Raw genomic sequence first — 21223 nt, forward strand, 5'->3', positions numbered from 1 at the left:
GAATTCAGGTTTCAAATGCAAGACGAAGAGGAATAATAAAAAGGAGAAACATGCAAAGGCAGAGAAAATGCCAGAAGTCACAAGTCAGACCTGTTGATCTGCATCATACCTTCCGAACATAAGAGACTGCATCCTCTTCGGTGTAAACTTCGGCGCTTACTCCGCCTCTTCTGCGCCTGGCCTTTACTACTGGATTTGGTGGTGGTGGTGAAATCTCATCATCATGCGAGTCTGACTGAGAATTAGACTTCTGTCGAGCCAAAATTTGTTTGCTTTCTTCCTAAATTGAAACAAGAAAAAAAACGTTTTCTTACATATACTGTACAGACACATTTTTGTTTAAACCAGAAAACTAACAATAAGTATCCAAGTCCTGAAGATAGAAATTATAGTGCTATATGATACTATTGGCGGCACTGTAGTGTAGTAGTTGGCACAATGCTTTGCAGTGGCAGTGACCTGGGATCAATTCCCACTGCTGCCTGTAAGGAGTTTGTACATTCTCCCGATGACCTCTGGGTGCTTCAGTTTCCTCCCACAGTCCAAAGGCTTATAGGTTCGTAAGCTAATTTGTCATTATAAATTGTCCCATGATTAGGCTATGGTTAAATCACGGTTTGCAGACAGCACAGCTCGAAGGGCCAGAAGGGCCTATTCCACACTGTTACCTAAATAAAAATTTAAAAAATAAAAATATGGTGTTAAAAAGACTGAGCTAGATAAAAATGACAATAGACACTATGCCATTAAGTAACAGATTAAAAATGCTTGTGCTTCATTGTGGTGAACTATTAAGCTGAATAGAATTGAAGCTAACTCAAGCCTGTCATACATGCCCACTTGCACTTACCTGGACCGTAAGTGAGGACCGATCAATCCAACCAGCAAGATACTGAAGGGCCTATGCAGCTAATTGCCTTCACAGAGAACATGCCACTGGTAACATATTGCTGAGGTCCCTGGTTCTAAATAGCTTCTGACAGGAGGCAAAGTTTGGGGACCATAACCATGCTGGAGGAACTCAGCAGGCCAATCAGCATCTATGGAAAGAGTACAGTCGACATTTCAGGCCAAGACCCTTCGGCTGGACCAGTCCCCTTTTCCATAGATGCTGGCTGGCCTGCTGAATTCCTCCAGCAGTTTGTTTTGCTTCGATTTCCAGCATCTGCAAATTTCCTCGTTTGTCAAAACCACAAGATTTCTTCCCCAATATTAAAAGTATTAACACAATTAATTATTTAAAACAGTACATCAATTATATACAACTTCTTTTCTTTCTAATCCCCATTCAATTGAATGGAGTCTCTGATGTAACTGGGTTAGGATCAGAGAAGCAATGCTGAAGGTGAGGTATGCAGAAGAGCAGACAGGAGATTCTGTGGATGTGAAAGAGACAACCGGATGGTACTAAGGCCAGGGACGCCTTGGATTGGGTCCACAGCATTCTGAAGGGGGAAGGTGAACAACCGCAAGTCGTAGCACATAGGGGTACCACGACACAAGTAGGAAAAGGAAGGAGGTCCTGAACAGAGAATATAGGCAGTTGGACAGAAAGCTGAAAAGTAGGTCCTCCAGGGTAGTAATCTCTGGACTACTGTCTAGGGGTAAGAATAGAATGATTTGGCAGGTAAATGCATGCCTGAAGAATTGGTGCGGGGTAAGATTTCAAATTTCTGGATCATTGGGATCTCTTCTGCAGAAGGTATGACCTGTACAAAAAGGATGTGTTACACCTGACACAAGGGACTAATATCCTTCCGGCTAGACTTGCTAAAGCCACTGGGGCAGAGTTTAACTAATTTGGCAGGGGGATGGAAATTGGATTGATAGGACTGAAGAAGCTGTACACTAGATGCAGTCTGCAGTGAGACTGAGGAAGAACAGGCAGATGATAAGGAAAAATTGCAGTCAGTAGGATGAGTTGAAGTGTGGCAGGGGAGCAAAATCAAAAAAGCCTTTGATGAAACCAGGACTGAAGGTGTTATATTTGAATACACATAGTATACGGAATGGACTATCTTGTAGTGCATTGAGAGATTGTTGGGCATGATGTTGTAAATATCTGAGCCACGGCTGAAAGAAGATCACAGTTGAGACCTTAATATTCAAGGATACACAATGCATTGAAAGGACAAGCAGGCAGGCAAGGTAGGGGTAGTTCTGCTGGCAAAAGATTAAATCAAATCCTTAGAAAGAGGTGACATAGGATGAAGGTATAAAATCCTTGTGGGTAGAGTTAAGAAAATGCAAGGGTAAAAAGACCCTGATGGGAGTCAGAAAGAGACCTCCAGACAGTAGCCAGGATGTGGGCTACAAATTACAACAGGAGATAGAAAATGGCAATGTTGTGAGAGACATGAGGGATATGCAAGTAGACTGTGAATAAAGAGAAAAAAAAGCCACAAAGAAAAAAGATAAAATATGAAGGCAAGCTAGGCAATAATATAAAAGTGGATACAAAACATTTTTTCATAAGTATAAAGAGTAAAATAGAAATAAGAGTTGATATTGGACCACTGGAAAATGATGCTGGAGAGGTAGTAATGATGGGCAAAGAAATGGTTCTGCCTTCACTGCGAAAGACACTAGCAGTATGCCAAAATTCAAGTGTCGGGGGCTATAACTAAGGAGATGGTGTTTGGGAAGCTGAAAGGTCTGATAGTAGGCAAGTCACCTGGACTATATATCCCAGGATCCTGGAAGAAATAGCTCAAGAGATTTTGGGAAGCATTAATGATCTTTCAGTAATCACTAGATTCTGGAGGACTGGAAAATTGCAAATATCGCTTGACTCTTTAAGAAGGGAGGGAGATAGAAGAAAGGAAATTATATGCCAGCTAACACACACAAAATGCTGGAGGAACTCAGCAGGCCAGGGAAGATAGATGCTACCTGTCTTGCTGAGATCCTCCAGCACTTCGTGCTACACAAATTTCCAGATATATGCCAGTTAGCACGACTTCAATAGTTGGGAAGATGTTAGGAGTCCATTATTAAGGATGAAGTTCCAGGGTACTTGGAGGCACGATAAAATAGGCCAAAATCAGCATTGTTTCCTTAAGGGAAAATCTTAACAGCATTTTTTGAGAAATAACAAGGAGGATAGACAAAGATGTTGTGTACTTGGATTTTCAAAAGGCCTTTGACAAGGTGTCGCATAAGAGACCATGGTATTGCAGGAAAGATACTAGCACAGATAGAAGATTGGCTGACAGGCAAGATGCAAAGAGTGGGAAGAAAGCAGGTCTTTTCTGGTTCACTGCCAGTGATGAGTGGCATTCAGCAGAGGTTGGTGTAGGTACCACTTCTTTTCATGCTAAGCTGGTGATTTGGATGATGGAATTCATGGCTTTAAGGCCAAGTTTGTGGATGACGCAAAGATAGATGGAGGGGCAGGTAGTATTAAGGAAGCAGCGTATCTGCAGAAACACAGATTGGGAGAATGGACAAAAAGGCAGATGGAATATGGAATATAGTGTCGGGAAATGCACAGCCATGCACTTTGGTCGAAGGACTAAAAGTGTACTATTTTATAAACCAGGAGAAAATTTAAAAATCTGAGGAACAAAGGGACTTGGGAGTCCTTGTGCAGAATTTCCTAAAGTTTCACATGCAGGTTGAGTCAGTGATGAGAAAGGCAAATACAATGTTAACATAAATTTTGAGAGAACTAAAATACGAAGGCTCTGATATAATGCTGAGGCTTTTTAAGGCATTAGTGAGCAGCTTTGGGCCCCTATCTAAGAAAGAAATGCTGGCATTGGAGTGGGTCCAGAGGAAGTTCACAAGAATGATCCCTGGAATGAAAGTGTTAACATATGAGCAGCGGTTGATGGCTCGGGTCTGTACTTACTGAGTACAGAATGAGGAGGAATGGGGGGTGGGTGGTAATCTCAGTGAAACCTATCGAATACTCAAAGGCTTAGAGTGGATGTGGAGTGGATGTTTCCATGTTTCCTATAGTGGGTGAGTCTAGGACCAGAGGGCACAGCCTCACGATAGAGAGACATCCATTTAGAACAAAGATAAGGAAGAATTTCTTTAGCCAGAGTGTAGTGAATCTGTGGACGCATTGTCACAGAATGCTGTGGAGCACAAACGATGAAGCATACTTAAAGTTGAGGTTGATAGGTTCTTGATTAGTCAGAGTGTCAAAGGCTCCTGGGAGAAGGCAGGAGAATGGGGCTGAGAAGGATAATAGATCAGCCATTATGAAATGGTAGAGTAAACATGATGGACTGAGTGGCCTAATTATGCTCTATGTCTTATTGTCTGAATTCTCCTGTGATTAGGTTAGGCTTAAATAGGTGGGTTGCTGTACAGGACAGCTTGTTGTTCTGAAAGGGCCTGCTCTGAGCTGTATCTCTAAATGAATAGTCTTATTGTAACTTAGTTTTTTTTCTAACGTATTGTGCTGTACTGCTGTCGCAGAACAATAAATTTCACATGTGTCAGTGATAATAAACCTGACTCTGATGCCAAGATTGATTCTGATCCTTATACAACAGCAAAGCATTGACCATCTCAAGTTTCTGTTTTATATTTAACACTACTGTATTACATTACAGAATCCTCTACAATCACTATCCAGGGGATCACCATTGACCAGAAACAATTAGCCAACTTCAAAGGCATGTTACTGGGTGAAAGAAACACCTCAGGCCGAACTAAAGATTTTCCAATATTTACAGAGTAAATCAGCAGCATGATGGAATACTTTCCACACTCCAAATCTTTTTCATGAAGCCTCACGCCTTTCAGAGCAAAGTAACATGCTGAATTGGGATCCAATTCACCACATTCACTCCGCCACTGGTACTCTATCTGCACATATACAATTAACAAAACATCCAGGCATCCTTGTAGCCTCAGGAAGGACTAATGGACAAAATGTTAAAAATCCTGTGCAGTACCAATAGCCTGAAGCACTACACACCATTTTGCTCCCCTCATCTAATCAAGGATATAAAGAACGCAGCAAAGATTCACAAGTTTTGTTCCTGGGACAACTGCTTTGCTGTACAAGGAAGATTGAATACAACGGGCTTGTAAATGCTTGAGTTTGGAAGATTGAGAGATGATCTTGTTGAGGTTTACAAAATGGTTTAATGGCACAAGAGGCTAAATGCAATCCTTCTAACTGGAGAGTGTACAACCAGATTCACAGTCTCAAAAGTGAAAATAAACCATTACGTGTAGAAATGAATCAAATATCTTGTCACACAGGGTGACAAATCTTTGGCATTCTCTATCCTGGAAGGTCATAGGAGTTCAATCACAGTTCATCCAAATTAGGGATAAATAGATTTCCGGAGATTAAAGGAATCAAGGGATATGGGAATAGGGCAGGAAAATGCTACTGGCAGAGAAAAGAAACCATGACCCTGCTGAACAGTGGAGCACGAGGAAATCTGCAGATGTTGGACATTCAAGCAACACATACAAAATGCTGGTGGAACATAGCAGGCTAGGCAGCATCTATAGGAAGAAGCACTGTCAACATGTCGGGCTGAGACCCTTCATCAGGACTAACTGAAGAAAAGATAGTAAGAGATTTGAAAGTAGGAGGGGGAGGGTGATAAATGATATGAGAAATGATAGACCAGAGGGGGTGGGGTGAAGCCAAGAGCTGGAAAGGTGATTGGCAAAAGGGATACAGAGCTGGAGAAGGGAAAGGATCATGGGACGGGAGGCCTAGGGAGAAAGAACAGGGGAGGGGAGCACCAAAGGGAGATGGAGAACCGGCAAAGAGTGATGGGCAGAGAGAGAAATTAAGGGGGGGGCATAAATAAATCAGGGATGGGATAAGAAGGGGAGGAGGGGCATTAACGGAAGTTAGAGAAGTCAATGTTCATGCCATCAGGTTGGAGGCTACTCAAATGGTATATAAGGTGTTGTTCCTCCAACCTGAGCGTGGCTTCATCTTGACAGTAGAGGAGGCCATGGATAGACATATCAGAATGGGAATGGGACGTGGAATTAAAATGTGTGGCCACTGGGAGATCTGCTTTCTCTGGCGGACAGAGCGTAGGTGTTCAGTGAAATGGTTTCCCAATCTGCGTTGGGTCTCACCAATATATAAAAGGCAGCACTGGGAGCACCGGACGCAGTTTGCCACACCAGCAGACTCACGGGTGAAGTGTCGCCTCACCTGGAAGGACCATCTGTGGCCCTGAATGGTGGTGTGGGAGGAAGTGTAAGGGCAAGTGAAGCACTTGTTCCGCTTACAAGGGTAAGTGCCAGGAGGGAGATCAGTGGGAAGGGATGGGGAGGACGAATGGACAAGGGAGTCGCGTAGGGACAGATCCCTGTAGAATGCAGAAAGAGAGGGGGAGGGAAAGATGTGCTTGGTAGTGAGATCCCGTTCGAGGTGGCAGAAATTACGGAGGAACTTCCGAAGTTACAAAGTTACTGTGAACAGTGGAGCAAGTCTGAAGGCCCAACCAGCCAATTCAGTTGCTGTTTTTAGCATTCTTGTGTAAAGCATGCAATTTAGGAAACAAAAGGTTTGTTGTTCTTTAATGGAGGGAAGCTGAATAACAAAAATCAAGGGACTTGCTGTAGGAAACATACAGGTACTGAATAATACCTCATTTGATCAAATCTTAGGGTTCCATTAATATAGGATATTCTTACCTCCGAATCAGTGCAGTAGTTATGCACTAGATTAAATGTCTAGGATGAAGAGATTGTTCCATCACAATCAAAATCAAGTATAATATCAGAGGCATATGTTGTGAAATTTGTTGTTTTGTGGCAGCAGTATATTTCACAATTAAAAAAAACAATGAATTACAACAGTATATACTATATATATTTAAATTCATTAGTGCAAAAATTGAGGGCAAAAGAAAAAAAATAGTGAGCTCCACGAAGGAGCTGACTGAGTTTGCAAATTTCTGCAGCTTGTAACCAATCAGGATGTTCTCCACTGTACATCTGTAGAAAACTGCAAGTGTCTGTGGTGCATAACACGCCTCCTCAAACTCCTAATGATATATAGCCGCTGTTGTCCCATCTTCTTAATTGCATCGATATGTTGGGCCCAGGATAGATCTTCAGAGATGCAGAAACTGCTCACCCTTTCCACTGCTGATCCCTCAATGAGTACCAATGTGCATTTTCTCGACTTCCTCTTCCTGAAGTCCACAATCAATTCCTTGGTCTTACTGATGAGTTCAAAGTTGCTGTTGCAATGCTACTCAACCAGCTGATCTATCTTACAGAATAAAGTACAGCCTGGTGTGGAAACACCAAAGCCCTTGAATAGAAAATCCTACAAAAAGTGGTGTTTATGACCCATCATGAGTAAAGCCAGGGATAGAGTTCCTCTTGTCCTCACCTACAACCACACCAGCCTCCGTATCCAACACATAATTCTCAGGAACTTCACTGTCTCCAACAGGATCCCACCATCGAGCACATCTTCCCACCCCACACCCACTTCCTGCTTTCTACATGGATTGCTCCCTATGTGACTCCTTGTCCATTCATCCCTCCCCACTGACACTTAACCCTGCAAGCAGAAAAAGTGCTATACCTACCCCTACACCTTTCCCTCACTAACATTAAAGGGCCGCAAACAGTCCTTCCAGGTGAGGTGACACTTCACCTGCCAGTCTGTTGGGGTCATCTGCTGTGTCCAGCACTCCGGGTGTGGCCTCTGTATAATCAGGAAGACCTGACATAAATTGGGAGACCACTTTGCCGAGCACTTCCACTTCATTTGCCATGAGAAGCAAGATCTCCCAGTGGCCACCCATTCCAATGAGACCATCGGTGGCCTCCTCTACTGTCGCGATGAAGCCACACTCACGTTGGAGGAACACCACCTTGTATTGCATCTGGGTAGCCTCCAACCAGATGGCATGAACATCAATTATTCGAACTTCCGGTAATGGACCCCCCCCCCTCACCATGCCGTATCCCCTTTACCCTCTCTCATCTCATCTATTTGCCTGCCCATAACTTCCTCTGGTGTTCCTCACCCCTTTTACTTTCCTCCACGGCCTTCTGTCCTCTCCTATTATATTCCTCCTTCTCCAGCCCTGTATCGCTCACCAATCAACTTCCCAGCTCTTTACTTCCCCCTCCATTTCACTGATCACTTTGCGTTTCTCCCTCTCCTCCACCCACCTTTTAAATCTACTCATCTTTTTTTCTCCAGTCCTGCTGAAGGGTTTTTGTTTGAAACATCAATTATACTTTTTCCCCAAAGATGCTGCCTGGCCCACCAAGTTCCTCCCAGCATTTTGTGTGTGTTGCTTGGATTTACAACATCTGCAGATCTTCTCTTGTTTGTTCTGGGAATTCTTATAGTCTTACCCATATGTAAAGAACCATATTCCTTATCAACTTTCAAATTCAGAAAGTCTCATTTTGAAAACGTACTAATTAAGGTACAATCTCAGGGGCTTACTTGGCCGCTTCAGAGTGTGCCAGAAGTTAACCTCGTGGAGTGGGTCTGGAGTCACATGAGCACTGTACCAAATAAAGACAACAGACTTCATCCCTGAAGGACAGAGTGAATATGATGAGTTTTTAAAATGACAATCTGGTAGGTTTCATATTTACTATTGCTAATAATTAAGTGACCATCTGCATCCCTATCCACCCACGCCCTCCCTCAAATTCTTTATAATAAATAACAAGGAAGAATCAGAAATTGCTTCTTTGGATTGTTAGTCCAGGCCTCTAGAATACCAGCTGATGGTTCAATATTCAAATTAAGTGCTTATCCTGTGTGTTGAAATATCTGTAGAAAAGGTACTGATCTTAAATGTCAGTATGACAGATCCTACTAGTATTGCTTCATCCCACCTCCTCATTCGCTCAGAGTTTCTCCCCTCCCTCCTATTGCCTCTAATACATGCATTAATATAGGTGTGGACATGATGGCAACACTGGCAGGGCTTGACGTGGCAGGGCATCCAAATATAGCAGCCAGAAAGACAGACATACAACAGGTCAGAATAAGAGGGATAGTTGATCAAGAGTGAGGAGGAGAGAAGACCGGACAGTTGAGTTGCTCTAGATAACTTTCTTCAAAATTACGAAACCAAAATTTACTTCTTGTTCTTTCATATATGGTTTGATAAAATGCAAACTAATAATGACAGATTTACAGTCAATTATTACATGGCTCAGTTCCATTTGACTTCCGCAGTTGTGAAAACAAATCAAGTTTTAAAACAAGACCATATCCAAAAATAGTTTGGGAAGCAAAGGCACCTGTACATGAGAACACTATAAAAGATTACGACTCTATTCAACTTAAAAGAAGGAATCTAGAGTTTACTTTTCATTGCCATTTGAATCAAAGCAAATATGTTTCTCAATATATTCTGATGGGAAACGTAGTCTTCTCACCCTCCACAGACATCAATTCTGCAATGGGAATAACATGTAGTTTCACCGATAACCCCCAAGAGGACCACAGCCTCGTCATGGTTTGGAGGTTTGTGTCCCTCAATGACCCAGAGAGCTACTTTGGCTGGAGTCAGGGACTTGTGCTTTGACTCTTGGTAGGGCCAGTCATGCCAAACAGGTCAAGAGCAGTCCACCATCCTCCAGGTCGGGGGTCCAGCTCAGGGCTAACAGTGACTGCCAAAATAAAATTGTTAATTAAACAGCAACGAAGGATCTTGCTCCATCTGACTGTGACACCATTCCTGAGTCTCCACCCAGGACTTGCATGACTGACAGAAGTGAAATCAGAAAGGAAGCTACTGACAAGATGAGGGAAGCTGTGAACACCGCCAGAGATGGAGGATCTTCATTGCTGCCCTAAATGCCAGCAAAACAACGGGCAGAAAAAAAATTCACTGATAAGGTTACTGCATTTAATTATGATTATAAATTGTTGGGATCTTGAGAAGTACCAAGAATTGAGTTCCTGGACCTTATGAACTACCCAAGTAAATCATTATCCTTGGCATGTCCTGTTGACAAAGCCATGGTATTACAAATTAAGGTGCCAGAGTTCAGAGTTAATTCTGGCACCATGTGCAAGGAGACTCTGTATGCCCTCTCCGTGTATGCATGGTTTTCTCCCTGGGTGCTCCAATTTCCTCCCACAGACCAACAACACACCTGGTTGGTTAATTCTTGCTATACCTTTCTGCGTCTTGTGGCTCAACGGGCGGCAATTGACGTTTCTTAAGCATTTGTCTGTTTTTGTTAAAAAAAAAACGCCAAGTTGCTAGCTCGATGCTCAACCCAGCACTGATCCAAAGCATGCAAGCAGCCCGCCAGATTCAAACCCAGGACCACTCACCTCAAAGTCCAGTACAAATGCCACTACACCACTGGCCAGCTGGTAGGTTAATTAGTCATTGTAAATTATCCCATGATTAGGGCAGGGTTAATTAGGCTTGTTGTAGGTTGCTCTGGCAGCGTGGCTTGAAAGACTAAAAGGGCCTACTCTGCACTGTATCATTAAATAAATAATAAAATATTTAATGTTGGAGCTCAGCAAATAATTTCCCACAAGCTCAATAATTCAGGTTGTACTTCTGAAGTATGTGGGGATGCAGTAGTGAAAACAACTCAAATGTATTTTGCTTAAGTTAAAGTTAACCATACTTTTCTCAATATAGCTCTTCAGCAGCTGTTACATTTTGTTTTGACTACAAGACACAAGAAAATAAGACATTATTTTGGTGATTCAGCCTATCAAGTCTGCTCTGCCATTCCATCATAGCTGATTTATTATCCCTCTCAACTCCATTCTCCTGCCTTCTCCCCATAACATTTGATGCCCTTACTAATCAAGAACCTATCAACCTCCATTTTAAATACAGCCAATGACTCTGCCTCCACTGCTGTCTGTAGCAAAGAATTCCACAGATTCACCACCCTCTGGCTAAAGAAATTCCTCCTCATCGCTGTTCTGAAGCAAAGTCCTTATATTCTGAAGCTGCTTATTTTGCCAATCTGATGTACTAGATTATAAACCAGCAAGTATGCAACATCAATGAAACAGGTGTTCTGAAGTGTGGTTAAAGCATTCTTTCAAAATTGATTTCATAGGCAAATCTGGCACTGGTTAAATCAAAGACAAACCTCAAAGCCAAAATAAAAATGTAAGCCTTCATTTATCTTCAACATGTAAACCTCCACCCTTGAGCATCCTGGGCACAAATCCAACTCCAATGGTATTGGGTTAGAAACAGTCTTTCTCAGAGGCTTGACATTTTGTTTTGCAATTCTAATATTCTTGGACAATCTTAAAAGAGGAAACCATTTACAATTCTTCAAAATTAGTCAAGCAATTGCCCAGTTGCCCTGGATTTAGAAATAATAAAATCCACATTAGCAAAGCAGGTTGTGATCAAGCTACTTACCAGTATCTGTACTCCAATTTCAGGGAGTTAAAAAGGAATTATTTCATTCATCTTTACACTGTGCCTAAAATACGTATTTTGAGAAAAAACTATCAAACCTCTCATTCTTAGTGTCACTGGAAGTCTGGACACAAATTAGCTATTACTACAATTCTAGATTCACATGGGAAAACAGACAAATAGAAGTCATCAAAAATTTCCTCAAAATCTATATTTTTCTCCTGTAGGTGCTGAGTTTACTTGAGCAGTATACTTAGAGGTGCCAGCAGCCCTTTGAAGCTCACCATTGTCTGTGAAGCTGGACACTGAAGGATTGGGGCTCTATTCAGCCACATTAAAAGCCATCCACATGCATTCACATTCAACACAATGACAAGAGAAACATCAGTCAACATTTTGTATAGTAAACTAAATTGGAACTCATATCAAAACGTTGTTGGTTCAAGCCCTTTCCAAGAATAATTAATAATTAAGCCAAATACATACTTCATTTCACTGTTGAATACCAGTGTGCACTAATGAAAGATCTGTAAAATACATTAAATCAGCCATTGAAGCAGACATCGAAAATCCAATGGCGATTATTACCATCAAATCCAATGATCCTCCTCAATAAAAGTAGCAGATAAACTGATCCTATCTTGACTTTGTTCAACAGTACAAAATGACGAGAGTCCTTCTCAGTGTAAACTGTGCTTGCAGTGATTCACCTTACATGTATCACCTCCAGAGATTTGGAAGATGTAATAAGGTGTAATAAAAAATGTATTATTTAGTACTTCAGCTGCCTTCTTACACTTTTAGCACTGTAACAATAAAATCAAGTCACTTTAACCCAAACCAAGGTCAAACAATTCAGATCAGAAAACATAATTTAACATTTGATTATCAGAACCTGAGAGAACTGTACATATGGTTCAACATCTGCAGTATTTATCTTCTTGTCAGGACATTTTTAGATATTGTGCAAGTACAACTAGGATTTAGATTTCATTTGATTAACAAAATATTTTAAATCATATTGCCTAATCCATGACAGCAGAAATCAATTGATTGAATACAGTAATGTATAAAGGGGAAACACTTTACACATTTGCATCATCACCAACTACATAATGCAAAAAACATCTGATCAAAGTAAGATTTAAAAAAAAAATTCTCCTTTGTATTTCTGTCTTTCCTTTGTACATAAGCCAGAACAATTTCTTTGACCTTGTATTTCAGTGGAGCACTTAAGAAAAATTCACTTTTGGACACACAAGGCCCTTCATGCTTGGCAGTACCCAATCCATTTAAAAACAGAAAGCCTCCAAACAAATAAATAAAAGCTTTTCAAAAGTAAAATGTGAAGAAATTTTACATCGTTACTTGAAACTTTAAATAACAAGCTTAAAAAAATACCCTTAAAGAAAATCATTTAAAGTCAGGAAACTTTGTTCAAGGTTTTAACATGCTGTTAGCATTTTTAACCTGCATTATTTATCTTTATTTTATTTATTTAGAGATGCAGTGGAGAATAGGCCCTCACAGCAGAACAAGTTATGCCACCTAGCAAACCCCAACTCTAGCCTAATCACATGACAATTTACTAACCGGTAGATCTTTTGGAATGTGGGATAAAAACGGAGCACCTGGAGGAAATCCACATGCTCACGGGGAGTACATGCAAACTCCTCACAAGCAGCATCGGAATTTAACTCCAATGACCCGAGCTAATAGCGTCAGGTTCAGGAAACCTACAAATATAATATAAATACTCAATGTGTAAATTCTTCCTTATTTACAACAGTCATCAAAATTTAAACTTACGAAGTATGTGTATACACAAGTTGCTGTTTTTGTAAAGAAAAGCGAAGATTCCCAATGATCATCCAATTTATGGAAAAAAGCAGTCGACATTTCGGGCCAAGACACTTTGGCAGGTCTCAGCCTAAAATATCAACTGTACTTTTTTCCATAGATGCTGCCTAGCCTACTGAGTTCCTCCAGCATTTTGTGTGTTGCTTGGATTGCCAGCATCCGCAAATTTTCTCTTGTTTGAGATTACAAAGTTGCTTTGTAGAAATCTCACAAGATGACGTAAAACCTAGAAAAGGAAGATCATGCAGCACACAGATCAATGGGTGAAGAGAATTACTTGCACAAAGAGTAATTCTTAATAGTGGCAGTGCTTGCTGTCTTTATTAATAACCTGATGAAGCTATGAAAGGAATAATTCACATGACACATTTCAAATACAGGAGCTAAGATTGCTTTTCTTGAATATTCAATTACTATTGAATTTGCTGCACTTCTCTTCCAGGTTTGCCAGCCTTAAGAATCTTGGCTCCTCTCTTTAGCAGGATTTCCATCCATCGCTCTTCCTTTGATCACTTGCAATGGTTTATTTCCCTCTGGACCTTCAATGTTGATTGTCCATCATATCTAACAATGACTGGAGACCTGTGTGACAGAGTTTTTAAAAATGGAAAAGCCATTGCATTGGGATTGTGCCACTCACTCAACCACGGAAGTCTGAGCCCAGTGGTACCAGTAATTGTCACAAACTGAAGTCTTCCTTGGTTGCAGTGGATGACTATGTTGTCTTCTTGTCTTATCATGCCCTTCACTCTCCACAGATCACCTTCCTAGCCATTGGATCTCACTGTGATCTCATCTGCCCAATTTGCTAGCTAGAGTGATTTCACATGCTAGGAAAGGGATGTCCCCATCTCACTAGGTATGCCACAGCAACCTTGTCCTTACCTACTTCTTTTGCTTTTTCCAGCCTTCTCCCCATTGTCTGCAATTTAAAACTGAATTATTCCTCATTTTGTTTTCCAGTTCTCTGACAAAATGTCTGGAATCTGAATCATCATCTTAGATGTTTCACATCTATTGATGCAATTTTTTGAAATAAAAGGTTTTTAATTTTATTAATAAAGTGTGATAGACTGGGCTGTATCCACCACTTTCTGCAACCTTTTCCTTTTCTGGGCATTGGTGTTTCCATACCAGGCCATGATGCCAATGCTAGGATGCTCTCCATTGTGCACCTACACGTTTGTCAGTCTTCGGTGACATACTGAATCGACACAAACTTCTAAGTGAGTAAAGGTGCTACCTAGCCATTGATATGCTGGTCCCAAGAGAGATCCTCTGAATCAGAATCAGGTTTAGTATCATAGAAATAGAAACATAGAAAGCCTATAGCACAATACAAGCCCTTCAGCCCACAAAGCTGTGTCGCACATGTCCTTACCTTGGAATTTACCTGGGCTTACCCATAGCCCTCTATTTTTCTAAGCTCCATATACTTATCCAGAAGTCTCTTAAATGACCCTATCGTATTCGCCTCCACCACCATCGCCGGCAGTCCATTCCACACATTCACCACTTCTGCGTAAAAAAACTTATCCCTGACATCTCCTCTGTACCTACTTCCAAGCACCTTAAAACTGTGCCCTCTCGTGCTAGCCATTTCAGTCCTGGGAAAAAGCCTCTGACTATCCACACAACCAATGCCTCTCATCATCTTATACATCTCTATCAAATATCACTGGCAGTTGTCGTGAAATTTGTTAACTTTGCAGGAGCAGTACAAATTTTAAATGATAAACAGAAAAAAACTGAATTTCAGTAAATATATATGTTAAATGGTTAAATTAAATAAGCAGTGCAAAAACAGAAACAAAAATGTAGTGAGATAGTGTTCATGGGTTCAATGCCCATTTAGAAATCAAGTGGCAGAGGGGAAGAAGCTGTTCCTGATTCACTGAGTCTCTCTCTTCAGGCTTCTTTATCTCCTTCCTGATGGTAACAATAAGAAAAGGGCACGTCCTGGGTGGTGGGGGTCCTTAATGATGGATGTTGCCTTTCTGAGGCACCGCTCTTTGAAGATGTCTTGGATACTACGGAGGCTAATACCCATGTTGGAGCTGACTAATTTTACAACTCTGCAGCTTACTTCAATCCTGTGCAGTAGCCCCCCGCCTCACAACTGTGATGCAGCCAATCAGAATACTCTCCATGGTGCATCTGTAGTAGTTCGGTTTGTCAACTAAAACACTCAAGTATCCTCAAACTCCTAATAAAATATAGCCACTATCTTGCCTTTTTTACAGCTCCATCGATACCCTGGGTTCAGTTAGGTCCTCAGAGATATTGACACTCAAGGACTTGAAATTCCTCACTCTTTCTACTTCTGATCCCTCTGAGCATTGGTTTGTGTTCTCTCATCCTACCCTTTCTGAAATTCACAATCATTTCTTCTGTCTTACTGACGTTGAGTGCAAGGATGTTGCTGCAATACCACTCAACTAGCTGATACTTTGACAAGGAACTTAAAGCTACTGATCCTCTCCACCTCTGTTCCTCTAATGAGGACTGGTTCATGGACATTTCAGCTTCTTCTTCCTTTAGTCAATAATCAGCTCCTTAGTTTTGCTGTTGAGTGAGAGGTTATTGGCACCACACAACCAGATTTTCGGTCTGCCTTTTGTCTGCCGATTCAAATGTACAATAAAGTGCAACAGTAACAAAGAATCAGAATCAGGTTTATTATCACTGGCATGTGACGAGAAATGCATTAACTTAGCAGCAGCAGTTCAATGCAATACATGAACTAAAAGAGAAAATAATAATAATAAAAAATTAAAAATAATAAATAAACAAACAAGTAAATCAATGACCATATACGTATACTGAATAGATTTTTTTTTAAACATGCAAAAAACAGAAACACTGTATATAAAAAAGTGAGGTAGTGTTCAAGGGTTCAATGTCCATTTAGGAATCGGATGGCAGAGGGGAAGAAGCTGTTCCTGAATCGCTGACTGTGTGCATTCAGGCTTCTGTACCTACCTGATGGTAACAGTGAGACAAGGTCATGCCCTGGGTGCCGAAGATCCTTAATAATGGACACTGCCTTTCTGAGACACCACTCCCTAAAGATGTCCTGGGTGTTTTGCAGGCTAGTACCAAAGATGGAGCAGACTAGATTAACAACCCTTTGCAGTTTCTTTCAGTCCTGTGCAGTAGACACCACCCCCACCCCACCCGCCACACCAGACAATGATGCAGCCTGTCAGAATGCTCTCCATGGTACAATTATAGAGGTTTTTGAGTGTATTTGTTGACATACCAAATTTATTCAAACTCCTATTGAAATAGAGTCGCTGTCTTGCCTTCTTTATAACTATATGTTGGGACCAGGTTAGATCTTCTGAGGTCTTAACACCCAGGAACTTGAAACTGCACATTCTCTCCACTTCTGATCCCTCTATAAGGATTGGTATGTGTTCCTTCATCTTACCCTTCCTGAAGTCCACCATCAGCTCTTTCGTCTTACTGACATTGAGTGCCAGGTTGTTGCTGCAGCACCACTTCACTAGTTGGCATATCTCACTCCTGTATGCCCTCTTGTCACCACCTGAGATTCTACCAACAATGATTGTATCATCAGCAAATTTACAGATGGTACTTGAGCTATGCCTAGCCACACAGACATGTGTATACAGAAAGTAGAGCAGTGGGCTAAGCACACACCCCTGAGGTGCACCAGTGTTGATTGCCAGCGAGAAGGATACCTTATCACCAATCTGCACAGATTGTGGTCTTCCAGTTAGGAAGTCGAGGATCCAATTGCAGAGGGAGGCACAGAGGCCCAGGTTCTGCAACTCCTCAATCAGGATTGTGGGAATGATGGTATTAAATGCTGAGCTATAGTCGATGAACAGCATCCTGACATAGGTGTCTGCATTGTCCAGGTGGTCTAAAGCCATGTGGAGAGCCATTGACCTATTGTGACAATAGGCAAGCTGCAGTGGGTCCAGGGCCTTGCTGAGGCAGGAGTTCTGTCTAGTCATGACCAACCTCTCAAAGCATTTCATCTCTGTTGATGTGAGTGCTACCGGGCGATAGTCATTAAGGCAGCTCACATTATTCTTCTTAGGCATTGGTATAATTGTTGCCTTTTTGAAGCAAGTGGGAACTTACGCCTGTAGCAGTGAGAGGTTGAAAATGTCCTTGAATACTCCTGCTAGTAGGTTGGCACAGGTTTCCAGAGCCTTACCAGGTACTCTATTGGGACCTTCAGCCTTCACTCTCTTTAAAGACAGCCTAACATCGGCCTCTGAGATGGCGATCACAGTGTCATCAGATGCAGCAGGGATCTTCACAGCTGTAGTTGTGTTCTCCCTTTGAAGCAGGTATAGAAGGCGTTGAGTTCATCTGGAGGTGAAGCATCACTGCCACTCATGCTATTGGATTTCACTTCGTAGGAAGTAATGTCTTGCAGACCCTGCCAGAGTTGCTGTGCACCCAATGTTGTCTCCAACCTCGTTCAAAATTGTCTCTTCACTTTTGAAATAGCACTCCACAAATTATACCTGGTACAGGCCTGTGTCGCTAGAGTTGAATGCACAGATCTAACCTTCAGCAGGCAACGTACCTCCTGGTTCATCCACGGCTCTTTGTTTGGGACCATACTGTAAGTCTTTGTAGGCAAACACTCATCCACACAGGTTTTAGTGAAATCAGTAAAAGAAAGTGCAATGCAGGTAAACACTAAGGTACAAGATTATAACAAAGTAGATCATGAAATCAAGATTCTATCTTATCATAAAATTTCAATACTCTTATAACAGTAGGACACAAGTTGCCCCTGAGCCTGGTGGCACTTGTTCTCAGGCTTTTGTGTTTTCTGTCTGATGGGAAAGGAGAAGAGAAAATGTACAGAATGAGTGGGGTCTTTTATTATGCTGTTTATTTTACTGAAGCAGCAAGTGTAGGCGCAGTCCACAAAGGGCAGGCTGGTTTCCGTGATGTAATGATCTGTGTCCACAACTCTAGGTTTGTTGTGGTCATGGGCAGAGCAATTGCCATAGCACACCATGATGTATCCAGATAGGATGCTTTCTAAGCTATTTTCACCAGTGAAATGCCATTGATTAATACATCCCAGAAATAATTACCATTGTAAGTAGCTTAGAAGTTATATACAGAATTCTTTTAAAATATTGAATGAAAATGTGAATTATGTACATTTGATATACATTTAGTTTGCAGGCAGAGTTTCAATGAGTTAAAAATTTCAGATGGGCCTTTGGAGCTAGCTCCAGCTTTTAAAATTACGACCAGAATTCCTTCAGTTGTTATTTATAAATACAAGTTGCCAAAGGGAAGAAGAGAAAATCTGCAGATGCTGGAAATTCAAACAACACACAAAATGCTGGAGGAATTCAGCACGCCAGGCAGCATCTATGAAAGAGTAAACAGTCAACATTTCGGGCCAAGACCCTCTGCCCGAAATGTTGACTGTTTACTCTTTATACTGACCCTTTATACTGATAAAGGGTCTCAACTAAAAATGTCGACTGTTTACTCTTTTCCATAGACGCTGTCTGGCCTGCTAAGATCCTCCAACATTTTGTATGTATTGCCAATTTGAGCAAGAGATACCAACCACAATTGATAGCCAAAAGAAACGTTCTCTGAAGGAATGTGAAGTTGTGTGATGACTTGGATTAAGCTAACTTTTAAATTACCGCAAAGTACAAGCTAAACCTTCTTTTTAAAATGCTGCCATAAATATTTTAATTACACTTATTGCTTAATACCTATATTTTTGTAAGTGAGCCAATGTCTTTCTATAACATACACAAAGTGCTGGATGAACTGAGCAGGCTAGACAGCATCTATGGAAAAGAGTAAACAGTCGATGTTTTGGACTGAGACACTTCATCAGGACTGGGGAAAAGAAAGATGAGAAGTTAGTCTTCTCTTTGAATACTTCAACTGAAAATTGACAGAGCATTAACTTTGCATAAAAATATTACAATGAAGACACTCTACAATATTCACCCCCTTTATACAATCCTATTTCTGCACTTGTTTCATCATGACATTTCCTCTCACATGACCATAGATACCCCACTGGAGAATGACGCCAATATGCTATGGGTAAATTTAAAATAGCCAATTAAATGAACAACAGCCTAACAACCAGCATATCTTTGGGATATAGGAGCACATTATACCCCAAAAGCTGAAAGGCATCAGAGCACAAGACCCTACACAGACGGTAAAAAACCACTGAGTTTTTTCTTACTCCATTTCTGTCATTTACCAGCAGCGCTGTAGACAAAGAGCCCAAAGCATTGTTCAGGATTCCTATCACCCATCCTGCAATCTCTTTAACCCACTACAGTCAGGAAAGAGGTACAGAAGCATCAGGCCTCAGACTACCTCAGGCTGTAAAGCTAATGCCACAATTGAGGGCCTGTCACTAGGACAGTGAGCATGCATTTTAAATTGTGTCTATGAAGGTTCTCCAGGCCCAGGTCATTGTATAATCAAGCAGTAGTAAATCAAGTGTTACGTATTCGTGACACGTGACAGTGGTACCCTTGTCATGTGACTGGGGTTGAAGTTATACTGGACTTGAGGTAATGGTCTTGTGATGGTGGAGTGACGTCATTTTCCTGCCAGTACAAGTCATGTGACAGTTTTTTTTTATATAACAGGGTATAAAAGGAGAACCCCTCCCTGTGAGGAGGGGCAGTTCGTGGCTGGTTTTGCCATGTTGACTTCATGCCACTGCGTGATTTAATGTTATGACGCAGTTTAGTTGAAGTTTTATCTAATGCCTAAAGTTTAAAAGGTCATTGCCAGCAGTTTCTTTATAAGACTGCTAGTTGAGAATCAGTGGAGAGTGAAGATCGGAGTTTGGGAGTTAAAGATCGAGGAGAATCGATTTCGACGGTGAAACGGGTTCAACCTTGTTTGTTCCTTATTCGGAAGGAATTTGTTGACTGTTCTCGTGTTAATCCCTGTGAAATAGCAGAAAGGATTGAGGATAATGCTGTAAAGGAAAGGTCAGTGCCTTTAAGCCGTTTCGTTTCGTAAATTCTTCGTGGGAAAAAGTTCAATCTTGGGAACCGAAGCAACGCGACGTGAAAGAGAATTTAAATCGTCTTAAAAAGTCTCTCCCTTAAATGGACTGTGAGCATTTTGAACTTTTGGCAATACTACTTTAAAGAACTGTTTTTGTAACATCGCTTTAAGAACTGTTTAAGCTTCATTGCTTTAAGAACAGTTTAAGCTGCCGCACAGCAGCTGATTTCTGGTTACGTTAGTGATTTGTTTACTTTTGGGGGGTTTGTTTTCAGTGTTTAATAAACATGTTATTTGTTATAAAAACCCTTGCCTAACTCATATTTATTGTTGCCTGAATCCGTAACACAAGGCAACCAGATTTGCTGCGTTGGCTAGAAGATAGAGCATACGTTGGGGTTATCAGAACACTACATCTTCATGCCAAGAACATGCCCACCAGCATGACAGCTAAAGACAAGGAGCTCAAGTATTTGAAAGAAGCCTTGAAAGCTCGAGGCTACCTTGACTGGACCCTCATCAAGACAGCAACAAAAACCAGCAGGGACATCAGGCCAACAGACAGACACAAGGAGCAAAGAGGACAAAAAGAAAGTCATCCCACATGTAACTGGAGTTTCAGAAAAACTCAAAAAGGATTTTCAAACAACAAACCCGTGTTTTTTTAAACCTACAAACACACTCAGACAGGAACTCGTCCACCCCAAGGATCCTACACCCAAACATAAACACAGCAATATCGTATACGCAATCCAATGGAGTGAGAACTGCACAGATCTGTAAAATGGTGAGACAAAACATCCACTTCACAAACGGGTGGCCCAAAACAGGAGGGCTAACACCTCAGGTCAAGACTCAGCTTGACCTGACAAGAGACACTCCTTTGATGATAACAACGAGCACATTTTGGGCAGGGAGGACAGATGGTTTGAAAGAGTGGTTAAAGAAGCCATTTTTGTCAAACCTATTCCTGAACAGAGGGGGCAGGGTACGACACAACCTAT

At 41.4% G+C, this 21223-nt stretch overlaps 1 protein-coding gene across 3 annotated transcripts in view; it reads right to left on the bottom strand.

The window, feature by feature from the left end:
- The window catches only part of prkar1b (protein kinase, cAMP-dependent, regulatory, type I, beta), a 159496-nt gene that overhangs the window by 117340 nt on the left and 20933 nt on the right, over positions 1 to 21223 (bottom strand). For all 3 annotated transcript variants that reach the window (XM_059979029.1, XM_059979032.1, XM_059979031.1), the window contains one exon: positions 110 to 280. In XM_059979029.1, coding sequence (XP_059835012.1) covers positions 110 to 280 — 171 coding nt within the window. The remainder of the gene's footprint in view (positions 1 to 109; positions 281 to 21223) is intronic.

This window comes from Hypanus sabinus, chromosome 9 (genome assembly GCF_030144855.1).
Source record: "Hypanus sabinus isolate sHypSab1 chromosome 9, sHypSab1.hap1, whole genome shotgun sequence".
In the NCBI taxonomy this organism is placed as follows: Eukaryota; Metazoa; Chordata; class Chondrichthyes; order Myliobatiformes; family Dasyatidae; genus Hypanus; species Hypanus sabinus.